The sequence below is a fragment of the Microtus oregoni genome, unplaced genomic scaffold (assembly GCF_018167655.1).
Source record: "Microtus oregoni isolate MIOR12 unplaced genomic scaffold, Mior012 000017F_ref0000208, whole genome shotgun sequence".
Classification (NCBI taxonomy): domain Eukaryota; kingdom Metazoa; phylum Chordata; class Mammalia; order Rodentia; family Cricetidae; genus Microtus; species Microtus oregoni.
Genome location: NW_024543076.1, coordinates 1,025,589 through 1,038,509, shown reverse-complemented (window position 1 = coordinate 1,038,509; position 12,921 = coordinate 1,025,589). Strand labels below are relative to the sequence as shown.

General features: G+C 53.3%; 1 protein-coding gene across 1 annotated transcript in view; it reads left to right on the top strand.

Annotated features, from left to right (window-relative positions):
• Positions 1 to 3,704: 3,704 nt before the first annotated feature.
• Nr4a3 (nuclear receptor subfamily 4 group A member 3) overlaps positions 3,705 to 12,921 on the top strand; it is a 41,714-nt gene continuing 32,497 nt past the window's right edge. Inside the window, exons 1-3 of the mRNA XM_041667893.1 lie at positions 3,705 to 4,239; positions 7,432 to 7,605; positions 9,732 to 10,699. Of these exons, the coding sequence (XP_041523827.1) occupies positions 9,734 to 10,699 (966 nt within the window). The 5' untranslated portion in view covers positions 3,705 to 4,239; positions 7,432 to 7,605; positions 9,732 to 9,733. The remainder of the gene's footprint in view (positions 4,240 to 7,431; positions 7,606 to 9,731; positions 10,700 to 12,921) is intronic.

Below are 12,921 nucleotides of genomic sequence, written 5' to 3'. Positions count from 1 at the left end.
AGTAGAAAGGGCTTTCTTTACTTTGTGTGTACGAAATAGAACATACAATAATGTCTTTTTTCCTAGAAAAAGAACCAGATCTGGAATGTTTTCATTATGCCACAGATTAAGATACTTATCCTATTGAGTTTCTCAAAATTAGAGATTTAGCTGTATCTAGTGCTGAATTTCACTTAAAAAACACTATAATCAAAAAGTAATCTAGATTTCTTTAAAAAAATAGCATGGGCCTCATAGAATATTATTTCCTATCTGTAATAAATCAGACCTTTAAAATGCAGAAAAGAATGGATTATGAACATTTTTTTTTAAAGCAGGAAAAACTGCATTCGTTTGGGGACCTTTGATTAAGCAGAGGAGGGCGTCCTAGTCTGTAAGAGAGCCCCATCTCTGCTTCCATGACTTTCCTTTTGAGTTTCAAAGTCCTGTCAGCTATCAATGACCCCTGGAAACTCTCCAGTGGTGAACCCAGCTCCCTGCTCTGAGAAGCCCCTGCCAGGAACAGCAGACTGGCACATGCCCACTGAGGATCAGGGAACTGCAGCTGGGGGTCTGACGGATACTCGGGAAGGGAAAGCTATAAAAGAAAGCACAGGAGAAAAGTGGCACGAGATTAGCCAGGATAGGTTCCAAAGACACTCACTCAAAGACAGAATCTATCGCTAGAAATTCTCGGGTAGCTAAGGGTAAACTGTGTTTTTCTTAAGGTAAACAAGGATAGTGGTTTCCCCTCTACCACCGCCACGCAGTTCAGTGCTAAGAGTGGGTGAGGACACTTCTTCAGTCCAGGGAGATCTACGATGCTGGCTTTTATTACCTACACACATGCGAGTGATATCATATATTTGGTAAACTATAACAGTGTTTAGCTTCTGTGCTAGAGTAACACAGTGAACTTTGTCTCACATGAACAAAGTTAGTGACTTTATAGCTGACTGAGCAAGGGCCTTTTACATATTAAGTTAGAAAATGTAACGTATCATATAAATCCATGGAAGGATGTCACGGCTCCTAAAACTTGTTCCTGATTTTAGGGTTCCTGGTTAGTGATTCCAGCTCTGTATGAGATTTTTGAAGTGAAGGGGAATGGGTGGGGTGCAGAACACGGATGAAACTTTTACAGCATGGAAATAAAAGTATTTTTAAACCATAAGGGTGAAGAGTTAGGCAAGAAGTAATACGTGGAAACTGTCAAGTGCTTCTCTACACACCCACCCACCAGATACCATCGCAGCCGGCTGGGGGAGTCTCCCTCTTCTTGCCTGACAGCTTCACTTTCTTTGAGGTCTGGAACTGGTGATCGCACTGGTCCGTCATGGTATTTTCAGTTAACAAAGCAGTTACTCAATAGGGGGAAAAAAGGCACAAAGGAGCGGGGCAGCTGCTGCTGCACCCATGATGCAAGTGCAGCCTGAGTCCTGGGCCACCACCGCCGCCTCGGCTCCTCCGTGACGTCCGGGATGGGTATCCCCGGCTCTCAGGAAGTGGTGGCCGCAGGCAGCTCCGCCTCTTCGCGAGTCAGGGCCCGCCCGGCAGGCCCGGTGGCGAGACCTGGCCCAGAGGCTTGCGGTGCCCGGGCGGGCGGGCGGACGGGGAATCACCGCGCCCGGCCTCGAGCGCGCGCGTGTCACCAGCAGCGCGCCCCCGCTCGCGCCCGCGCCTCCCTTCAGCCCCCGGCCCTCCGCGCCCTCGTCGCCCGGCACCAGACGGGTCAGGCCGAGTACAAGATGGCGACTCCGCCGACCGCGCTCCGGGACGAGTCGGGGCGCCCCTTCTTGCGGCTCGAGCGCGCTCCCGAGGACCCACTAAAAATAGCCGGGACCCGTCTATATTTGGTTCGCCGGATCCCGAGGCGGCCGCGCGCGTCCCGTCCCGTCCCGCCCCGCCCCGCCTCGCCCCGCCCCGCGCCGCGCTGAATGGAGACGGGCGGGGGTGACCGAGGGGAACCTACTCCGCTATCTGCCGCGCGCGCCGCCGCCTGGGCCCGGCCAACCGCCCAATTTAGTAACATCGCCTGCGTCAATCACGCGCCTCGCGTGCGTCAGCGCCGCGCGGCTCCAGGTCCTGCTCCCCCAACCCCCAGCCTTTGAATGGAGACAATGTAGGAGCGCCCTCCTTCCTTCTGGGCGGGGATGGGAACGCACCCGCAGGCCGGGGGCTCGGTTCCCCGGGCTAGGGCAACTTTTGGAGCGTCCTCTCCTGGTCTTAGGCACACTAGCCTGCTAAAGTGAAAGTGGAGGCGTAGACTTACAGATATGCACAGTGTTGTTTTGTTTTTCGAGTTTCTGGTCCTAGCAGCTTGAACTTTCTTCCATTCTGAAGCCTGTGCTACGACAGGGGGTCCTCTTCCCCCGACTTTGACAGCCACACGCTCAAATCTTGGGAACAGGTCAAAAGAAAAAACGCCACTTGAGATTCTAGCAGGCCGCTAGAGACCGCAGCTGTCTGTATTGTTTCATTCAAACATTTCCTTCGTAAAAAAAAAAATAATAATTTCTGGAAGAGGTTACTTTCATTTAGCAGCAACCATTGGAACTAAGAGTTCTTAACTCGGACACGGTTTTTGTTGTTTTGTTTTGAGCAAGAAAATGACACCCTAAGTTCATTTCCAAGAAGAAATTGCTGCCCATCTTACAATCGCCCAGGCTTTCTGCATAACTAGGAAGACAAATGTGTCCCAGGAGACCAAAGGAAATCCCCTAGAGACAGATTAATAAACCCTGTTGATTGATTTTGAAATATTTCATTTGAGAGATGGAAGGGGAGGCGTCTACAACCCTCAAAAAAAGTGAAAGTGCGAGTAGAGTTCCCGGTCTGACCCGGTGCTGGGGAGGGGAGAAGCTCTGTTTAACAGTCATACTCGCTCAGCTGTTCGACACGTGTGATGTGTTTGTTTTATATATAGTTTCTCGTGCAGTGCGCGCGTGGCTGGATGTGCACTTCTTTGAGTTATAAAGTGTCCAGTAAAGAACCCCACACCATAAGGGTAAAGAAATAAAAATCTTGTCCCTGGAGCCATCTGCATCTCAGTGCGAAACACCAGCAACAGACAGGAGGAGGAGGTGGAGGTGGCGGCAAAGGAGCCCAGGCTCAGAGGGCCAGAGGGACGTAAACAGCCTCAGAACCACGGCGTGAGGAAAGCACAGCTGCACCTCGGGGAGTCTTCGGGCTGGTGCCAGACTCCTTTAGCAGCGACTGCCAGGTCACTCGGAGAAGCTGGCTGGCGGAGCCTTCCCTTTCGGAAGAGCTGTCCTCTCTCTTACCCCCTCGACCTGGCTCGTTGCCCCGGGGCAGCCTCGGAGGCCAGCCAGCAGCACTCCTCCAACTCTACTCCACCCGGAGCCTGACAGCTGGGCGGTCCCGCCTGACCCGCAGGCTGGCTGCTGCACCCTCCGGTAGACGGGCGCCCGGGCGAGCGGCTCCGTGGTGGAGAGATTGGCAGCCACGGGGCTGGGGTCGCCAGTTCCCCGCGGATTCCATTGTGCGGCCGAGCGAATGACCGGGGAAACGCGCGCGCACACACACGAGCACACACACGCACACACACACACACACACCCTCGCACACGCGGAACCGGCTGGGCCAGGGGAGGGAGGAGGAGGGTGACGTAGCGTCCCATGGCGTCACATTGACGTCTCGCATTCCAGGCACTCTATGGAGAGGCCGCTAGGGCTCCTGTGGCATAAATGACGTGCCGAGAGAGCGAGCGAACGCGCAGCCGGGAGAGCCGAGTCTCCTGCCTCCCGCCCCCTACCACTCCAGCGCCTGCTCCTCCTCCGTTCCCCATACACAGACAAGCTCACACCCGCTCCTTCACTCGCACACAGAGACACACGCGCGCTCACACGCTCCACACACACACGCTCCACTCTCTCTCGCGCGCTCACACCCCTCTCGCCCGGCGCCCTCGCCGGTGCCGCGCGGCGCCGCAGCCGGACGCCCCTCCTGGGCTCACTTTGCAACGCTGACAGAGCGGGCAGTGGCCGTGGAGGTGGGAACCGCAGCGACATCCTACCCCCGGGTCGCAGCAGGAGACTGGACGCCGGCGGAACCTCTCGGCGGCGCTCTCCCATGAGTTGGGATCGCAGCATCCCCCGCCAGCCGCTCACCGCCTCTGGGAGCCGCTGGGCTTGTGCACCGCAGCCCTTCCGGGACAGCAGCTGTGACTCTCCCCCAGTCCAGATTTCGGGGCCGCTCTCTAGAAACTCGCTCTAAAGACGGAACCGCCACAGCACCCAAGTACGTATGATTTGCCCAGTTAATGCGGGGACTTGCTTAAAAGTTGGCGCGCTGGGAAGCGTCGCTCCTTAAATTGACAAGTTTGAGTGTGGGGTGCCCCCACACACACTCGCCTCCCCACTCCGGCTTTGCTCGCCAAGCGGCGGGTGGGTTCCAATCTGAAACTTTTCCCCTGTAGCCGGCCCTTGGGGACCCTGGAGCATATGAGATTCCTCTCCCCACCCAAAGAGGCGAAAAGCCTCTAACAAAGAGGAGGACCTGGATTTGTGCTGTAGCAGCTCCAGCGTTGTAATTCAGGGTATTTCGGCTCTAGTTGTCATGGTAATGATGCTCTCGGCGGCGGCGGCGGCTGCGACGGCGGCAGAGAGTTGAAGCCCCGGTGATGAACGGCAGTAATTTTCCTGCGTTTTAAGTGGGTTTGAAAATAGGGACTCTGGTGGGTCCAAGTTAATGTGCCTAATGGTGAAACGGAGCTGGTTGTCTGGGAGAAAGCTTAGGAGGAACAGTGCCTGGGCAGCAGCGGCCGGAGTTTGCAGAGGCGCTGGAGGAGCTCGGCAAAGAGGGTGTAATTGTAGGAATGTGGCTTATTGTATTGAAATGAGCCTGGGGCTCCACTAGGCACGTCTGCCTGGCGTCGCCGACTTGCTGGTTTACACTTTTCCCCACGGAGGTAATCGGGTGTAATTGCCGACTCTAGCGCCCCGACACGCGTGGGGACGGCGTCCTTCTTCTCCGGGCCTTGGCTGGTGTGGAAACGGCTTGCGTTACTTTTCAATGCGCCTTCGGAGAAGTTGCTCCGAGTATTTTATTCTTAGTAGAAAGGAAAGTTCTAGGTGGTGAGAGGGAGAGCTGAGCAGGCGAGCGCAGCCTGCGGAGACTGGCTTTCAAAGGCACCTCTCAAACCTGTTGGAGGCTTCCGGGAGTCATGAGGGAGCTCATGATCATTGGTCCCTTGATTTCCAAGAACGTTCTTGGAGGTGGCCTTTTGTTTATGTGCCCGGGTTCTCCCGAGGGAAGAGCCGCGAGGAGTGTGTGGTCATCAGTACTCTTAGCTGCTTCTCCTAGGGCCTTGGGTGCTGGGAGAGAGGTCACAGGGTTCGGTTCAGCCATTCCCTCGCTGTTTCAATTCTAGTGATTCTCTTCCAACAACCGGGAAATGTTTCTATAGAACCGAGTCGGGAAAGAAAAGATGCTCAGCGCGCATACTGAACGCAATGAATGGGATTACTTTATTGGAGTTGTTTTAGCCGAAAAAGATAAGCATAACGTGAAAGCCAAAGACTCTCAGGGCCATAACTCCCTCCACAGACACCCGCCCCCACCCCCGGGACCCAGCACTCGCTCACAGAAATTCTCCCCCCGGGGGTTGTCTGGGCTCCCTCAGTCTTTCTGAGAATCTCTGTCTTTCCCTTTCTGCTGGTCTCTCTTCCACCTCTCTTGCCCCCGCCCAACCTCCGCCCCCGCTCCCAGGGTTGGAAACTCCGCGGAGGAGCCGGGGTCACAATGGTGTGTTTCACGGTTTCCTCCACACACTTCACCACGGGGAGGGGAACACGGGGGTGTTCCCTTCGTCTGCCCCCGAGAAAGAAAGGGGCTTTGACAGAGGTAGTTATTTCTTCCTAATTTACAACCCCGAGGCTCTGTGCTCCCGGCCCCAGCGGCCACGAGCCGGAGCGACAGAACGTGTTTCCAGGCGCAGAGGCTTTGCCTAGGTAACCGGCCGATGGGGGGCGGAGAAAGCAATGGGGTACTGGGCTGGGCTGTACGGTGGGCGGTGTGCGGGCCTCCAGGAGGAACCCCTTCCCTGGGGAGACGCGACCCCCGCCCACCCGAGTTCAGAGGCCGCCCCTTAGAGAAAGAAGACTACTCTGGATAAGGCTCCGGGGGAGGGTGGGAATACCCGTACCCAGTGGAAGGGGGGTCGCTGGACACCCCCTCTTTTAAAGATGCGAGAGGGGGAGGGCGAGAAGCACATGCTACAGCTGTGGAAAGATCCACTCGTGCCAGCGCTTCAGCAAGCGCAAGATTTCCATCGGAGGACCTCGGGCTGGGGATGGCAAGGGAATCCCCCATTTCCTGGCCATCGAGAATTTCCTAGACCTGGGGAATCAGAGCCCCTTTCTCTCTACAAGCAAACTCGGGGTGCGGGAGCGGCAGGAGATGAGACTTACCCCACTCTTAGATCCCGCGCTCACCAGAGGTCTTTCGGTTAGTTTGAGGGTTGGGCTCCCCCTCAGGGGGGCACGTTCCTAACCTTTGAGCTGTACCCACCCCTGACAAAGGGGGCGCTATAAGCCGGAATTTGGGGCAGCTGGAGTCCTCCCTGCCAGGCAAGCTGAGCTTCCAGCTACAAAGTTTCACTAGGCTGTGCACCGGGACCTTCGCCCGGGAGCTGCTCTGGGCGCACTCCGGAATGTACCCCCTCTGAGCCACCGGGTGGCCTGGAGCCTTAAAGCCGCCCACCCTCAGGGATACCGCCCGCTGAGTGCAGGGGACCTCCCTTGGTCCGATGCAGCCGTGGCCAAAGCTGTCCGCCCGAGCGCGCTGCTCCCAGAACAGGCCTTCTTTCCTCAGTACCCTTTTGTTTGCTTGACCCCTGGCCCCCGAAACTCGCGACTAATAGAAAGGAAGCTCCATTAGCATTTAGAATGAAAAGCGCAGACTTTCTTAATTCCTCCAGGCATTCATGCATTCGTTCCGGACCTTGTGCATTTCCTACGCGGCGTGTAAAATTTGTGTTTGAGAAGTGGGGGCCGTCGGAGTTGAAAAATGGCTATTTTCTTTTCTTGTATACTCACTGACACCACCACCCCCAAATTCGGGCCATATTCGTTCCTCAAGTGTTCTCATTTCTTCGGTCTCCCTGACTTCGTAAGCAGGGAACCAATAGTGTGTGTAGAAAAGATCAATTTCTGGGCGACGACAGGCCGTGGGGCTTTTAGCATCAGATCGCGTACCACAAAAGGGCTGTCTGTTAGCTCTCCAGGTGAAGGCAAACCTTCCCTTAGCTACCTTGCTCCTTGCCCAGGGATTCCGTGTGCCCTACGCACTTTCACTTAATCTTATGATAATTCTTTGTAATTAACTAGCTTTTCTACAGGTTCCCCACCCCCACCCCATTCACCCAACCCTGGGAAAGATGACCCAGCCTAGTCTTACCACAATATCTGTCCCCTCTCTCGGTGCCTGCAGAGCCCACTGCGGGAGAGCGCAGCCCGACAAGCCCGGGCTCTGAGCCTGAATCCTCAGCAGAGCCGGGCTGCACAGCGACTGCTTCGCCTAGTCCGACGTCCCCGCCTCCTACACTCTCAGCCTCCGCTGGAGAGACCCCCAGCCCCACCATTCAGCGCGCAAGATACCCTCCAGGTAGGTATGAAGCAAGGGAAATGGTGGGGAACCCAGCACCCCGCAGGCAGTCTGGTCAACTCGCCCAGTACCAACACAAGGCTGCTGGCCCCGGATTTCACAGCACAGGTGGCTTCCTGGCACGAAGCTCCGCTGTATACCACACCCTGTTGCTACCAAGCAGAGCAGTGAGATTATATGAACCATTTCTCAAAATTATGTTTCCTAAGAAGAAAAGCAAATACCCCAAAGAGATTAGGATCTTTTGTTTTTAATAGTTTTATTTTTGTCCTTTTATATCCAACATATTCATTTAAGGAATCACTTGGAAAGCTAGGGGACATTTTTATTGGTCTAAACCCCCAATCATTTGTGGTGCTGGTGTTTGGAGAATTGAGTCTCAGAGACAAGGAGGAAACCCATGTGAACCGAAGACAGAGATGTAAAGGCCTCAGATTTGGTTTGTACAAATTTGTTAAAGGGATGGAAAGAATCAGGCCTCTGTAGGCACCAAAGATACTGTCACCGTCCTGTTGGAGACTTCAGAAAGACAAAGAGCAAAAGGGAGAGACCAGCAAGGAAGAACGGCAGGTGACTTTAAGGGGGAAGTCCTAGGGATGCAAAGGGAGGGGAAAGATGGACACAACAAGCTGTGTTCTTTCTTTTAAATGACTAGTTTTCATTTCAGCCTAAGAACTAGACACCAAGATAAGTAATCTTTAGCTTCCAGCTAGCTCACAAGGCCTAGCTTGAGAAGAAAGCAGGCTTGAACTGGCTCCTCCTCACCGCTGCTTCTTCCAACAGGCCCTCATCACCCTTTTTCAAGTCAAGATCTCATCCCATGCATGCATGACTCAATCAGATTTGGAAATGTGGGTAAGAGGAAGATGCCAAAGGAAATGTGAAGCACTGGCTTCCCTGTTAGTCACACCCTCATGCCACACCCTCCAAGAAGCTAGGCACCTGGGTTTCCTTTGACTCGGAAAAACCAACCACCAGAAACTCCCCCCTGTTGCCACTTTGATTTAGCCATAAGAAGGAAAATTATTAGAAAAATCATCCAGTAGAGACAGTAACTCCCAGGGCCTTCTCACCCACCTCAACCTCTAGGATTACAGCAAGTGCCATACCAGCTGCTTCCAGGGCCCAACCGAGGCAAACTGGCAGGGAAACTGTATCTACTTTGAACTGGCAGAGAAATTGTATCTGCTTTGAACTTGCTTTCTTCTTTTTTTTTTCCCCTTCCACCATGAGAAAATACCTAGACTAGCCCTGCCTGTTAGAAGAGCTGTTAACTGTTGTCATAAAAGGGCTCTACCCTTGCTGGATCAGAATGCCATGTTAGTCAAAATGGGGAAGCAGCGTAGTAGACATATATGCATCCGCGCACCACCCCGTGCAGCAGAGAGTAAGAGGGTTTGGTGGGTGTGTTGGGTTGCAGCTGATCTTTCTCTTTGCAGATGGCATCAACTCCCCCGAGTCCATTTCCTGGGCCTATGTGCCCACCTCACCGCTTAAGCTGACTGAAATCATCAGTAGGAGGTCCAGTTTGCGCAGGCTGCTAATCCTGTTTGGAGGAGTGGGTGGGAAGCAGCCACCGACCACAACTTGTGTGGGCAGCCTTAGTTGGCACTCATGAAATGTTAGCATGTCACTAACTCCCTTGTTCCACACAGGACATCTTTTTCACTAACACATGGGTTTACAAATTATTGTGTGTAAGTCTTAGGGGGGGGGAACCAATGGCCTCCTTCTACCCAAATTAACAAAGCATTCCCTTCCTTTTCCTTGGCCTTCGATATGGCTAGGGAGACCACTCCGGTTGGTTTTGTTTAGGATTTTAGCTATTTTTAAAATTTATCTGGGCTTTTGAGGGAAAGAAAACATTTGTATACAGATCTGCAGAACAGAGCAAGGGAGGGTAAAGTTATCCCCAGCAGGTCAGGTTCTATCGCTCCTATGGCCCCTTTGTCAATCAGGGGACTCAGCTGTCTTCCCACCAAGGAAGAAAGTAAACTTGGGGCACTCAGTCTTTGCCAGCAGGTGGGAGAGGATGCCACTTCCTCTGTTTCCTGATTCAAAAGCAGTGAATCCAGCTGGCAAAGGAGTGTCGACTGGCTTCTGAGCCCTTGTCTCTGTCCCTGCAGATATGCCCTGCGTGCAAGCCCAATATAGCCCTTCGCCTCCGGGGTCCACTTATGCCACGCAGACGTATGGCTCGGAATACACCACAGAAATCATGAACCCCGATTACGCCAAGCTGACCATGGACCTCGGTAGCACAGGGATCATGGCCACCGCCACGACGTCCCTGCCCAGCTTCAGTACCTTCATGGAGGGCTACCCCAGTAGCTGCGAACTCAAGCCCTCCTGCCTGTACCAAATGCCGCCTTCCGGGCCACGGCCTTTGATCAAGATGGAAGAGGGCCGTGAACACGGCTACCACCACCACCACCACCACCACCATCATCACCATCACCACCATCACCAGCAGCAGCAGCAGCAGCCGTCCATTCCTCCTCCCTCTGGCCCTGAGGACGACGTCGTGCCCAGCACTTCCATGTACTTCAAGCAGTCTCCGCCGTCCACGCCAACCACGCCAGTCTTCCCCCCGCAGGCGGGGGCGCTGTGGGACGACGAGCTGCCCTCGGCGCCTGGCTGCATCGCACCGGGCCAGCTGCTGGACCCGCAGATGAAGGCGGTTCCCCCAATGGCTGCCACGCGCTTCCCGCTCTTCCACTTCAAGCCCTCGCCGCCGCACCCTCCAGCGCCCAGCCCAGCGGGCGGCCATCACCTCGGCTACGACCCCACAGGCGCCGCTGCACTCAGCCTGCCCCTAGGAGCCGCGGCCGCTGCCGGCAGCCAAGCTGCTGCACTCGAGGGCCACCCTTATGGGCTCCCGCTGGCCAAGAGGACGGCCACGCTGACCTTCCCACCGCTGGGCCTCACAGCCTCCCCTACGGCGTCCAGTCTGCTGGGAGAGAGCCCTAGCCTGCCATCGCCACCCAACAGGAGCTCATCATCCGGCGAGGGCACCTGTGCGGTGTGCGGGGACAATGCTGCCTGCCAGCACTACGGGGTACGCACCTGCGAGGGCTGCAAGGGCTTCTTCAAGGTGAGAGCATGCCTCCTCCAGGTGCTTCCTCCGCTCTGCAGTCAGGCCCCTTGCTGAGACAGCTAAGTGAGTTTAGCAACATTCTTGCCCCTGCCAGTTTGAAAGCCTACTCACAATGCATCCTATTCCTAGGCTAGCTAGGACTTCAGACCCGTCTTTCTCATGGCTTTTAAACTCAAGCTGTCCATGAACTTGATGGGTCCGCCCCAACCTCTTGAGCTGACATTGCCTTCTGAGCGTTTGGGTTTTTATTTGTTTGATTTTTTTGTTTGTTTGTTTCCTGGGCAGGAACTTCTGCAACTTCTAAACTTCAATAATGCCCAAAGGTCCTTATTATCCCTCCTTGCCCATACATACCCAGAGCGTCTGAGAGAATACTGCCTGTATGGCAGACCTGGGAATTTGTCTCTCAGTCTTCACAGAAAGAGCTGCAAGTCTAGAATCAGACAGACTTATGATTGAATTTTGGTCACGCAGTAGCTGTTTGTATTCCCTGTGCTTTGAAGACAGAGGATAATTATTCTTGTTTCTTAGAGAAGAAAACGGAGGTTCAGAGAGGTCAGCCAGCTGTCACAGAACTCATCCTCAGAGTGAGGTGGAGACAGGGGGTCCACTCATACCTGTGTGCTCCCAACGCCTCCTTTTCATAGTTCTGCAGTGGCAAATTTGGGGCGGGGGTAAACCAGCTAGAGTCATTTTGGGACAGCTTCCTCAATAGACGGGAGGAAGGTAGAACTCAGGCCTGGCCAATCTACCCTGTCCTCTAGAAACACTTGCCTCCTTAGGTCTGTACACAGACACATTACCCACGTTGATCCTTCTCTCAGAGACACAGTGAAGAATTTTACAGTGGGGGTGTCATCAAGCTCACCATATTTACCAGCAAAGAAACTGAGCCCTAGAGAGTATGCCTTGGGCAGGCTTGGGCAGTGGCATGGCTTGGGTGTGGGATAGAGGCCACTGGTTTCACTTTGACCCTAGAGTTCAATAGTCTTTCAACATCTGATGGGTGTGTGTGCTTGTGTGTGTGTTTGTGTGTGTGTGGGGGGGGGAATCAGCTTGCTTATTCTCTTGTTCTTTCTCTTGTCATTGAGTCTCTGATGGTTCTAGACATTTCTGTCTTACTCTCTTTACACCCTAACCGACTGATACTTCAGGCATGCGCAGAACCACACAGATGACCTAGGTGAAGTGGAATGTTGATTGGGTGACGAGGATTGTGGGGGGAGCAAATAGAGTATATTTAGGAGCATGCTGAACTTGGGGCTGGAAGATTCAAGTAGGAATCCTAACTCGTCACCACCTACCAGTTTATAACATTCGCCATAAGTCTTCTTGCTAGATCTTAATTTCCCAGCCATTGACTCACACCCAGAGAAAATCTGTATTAAATAAGAAAGCAGCATACAAGAGCACTTCCTAGTTTTTAAAGAGCCATAAAACATTAGTTATTAATGAACGGAAACTCTGAAGTATTTATGACAATGTACATGCTGGTAGTTGGACATATATCCAACAGGCAGTTAATTTTGATGTGACGATGGTTATCTTGTCATGCATTGAATTCTCTAGGTAGATGACAGGACGCTCGGATATAGATGTCGCCATGTTAAATCCCTACAGATACACAAGCTTATAGCATTTTAAGGGCGGAACTTCCTTTTAAGGCTAGCCTTTGTTTTTTTTCTCAGTGTTGGAACACAGAGCTTTGTGCTTGCTGGGCAGGTGCTCTACCACTGAGCAAGAGCCCAAGCCCAGGCTAGCCTCCTCCCTTTTTCTCTCTCCTCCCAGAGCTACTTCCACGTAACTACATCCCTTTAGCAGGTTTGATTTTTTATATATATATGGCATTTCACTGGAAATGCTGAAGGGCAATGAACGATCAGCAGGAAGGGAGAAAAGCAAGATATTCCAGTAAGAGTTGACTGAAGACTACATTAGAACTATCCCCAGATCAATGAGAACTCATCACAACATGGGAGTCTACCATCCCAAGTCTAAAAGTGTGCAGCAGCATTCCCCAACAACTTCCCTTTTCTTCACCATCCCCTTGGAAACAGATCTATACTTGAAAGGGTGGGGGCAGCCTGGGGTTGGACCACCCCACAGATCTGTTAATTAAGGGAACAGGAGCCGGATTTACCCAGTGGCTTTCTACCATTAAATTGAATTCTTTAAAAATGTGACATGAGGTGCAGTTAATGATGGGAATTCGGTGATTG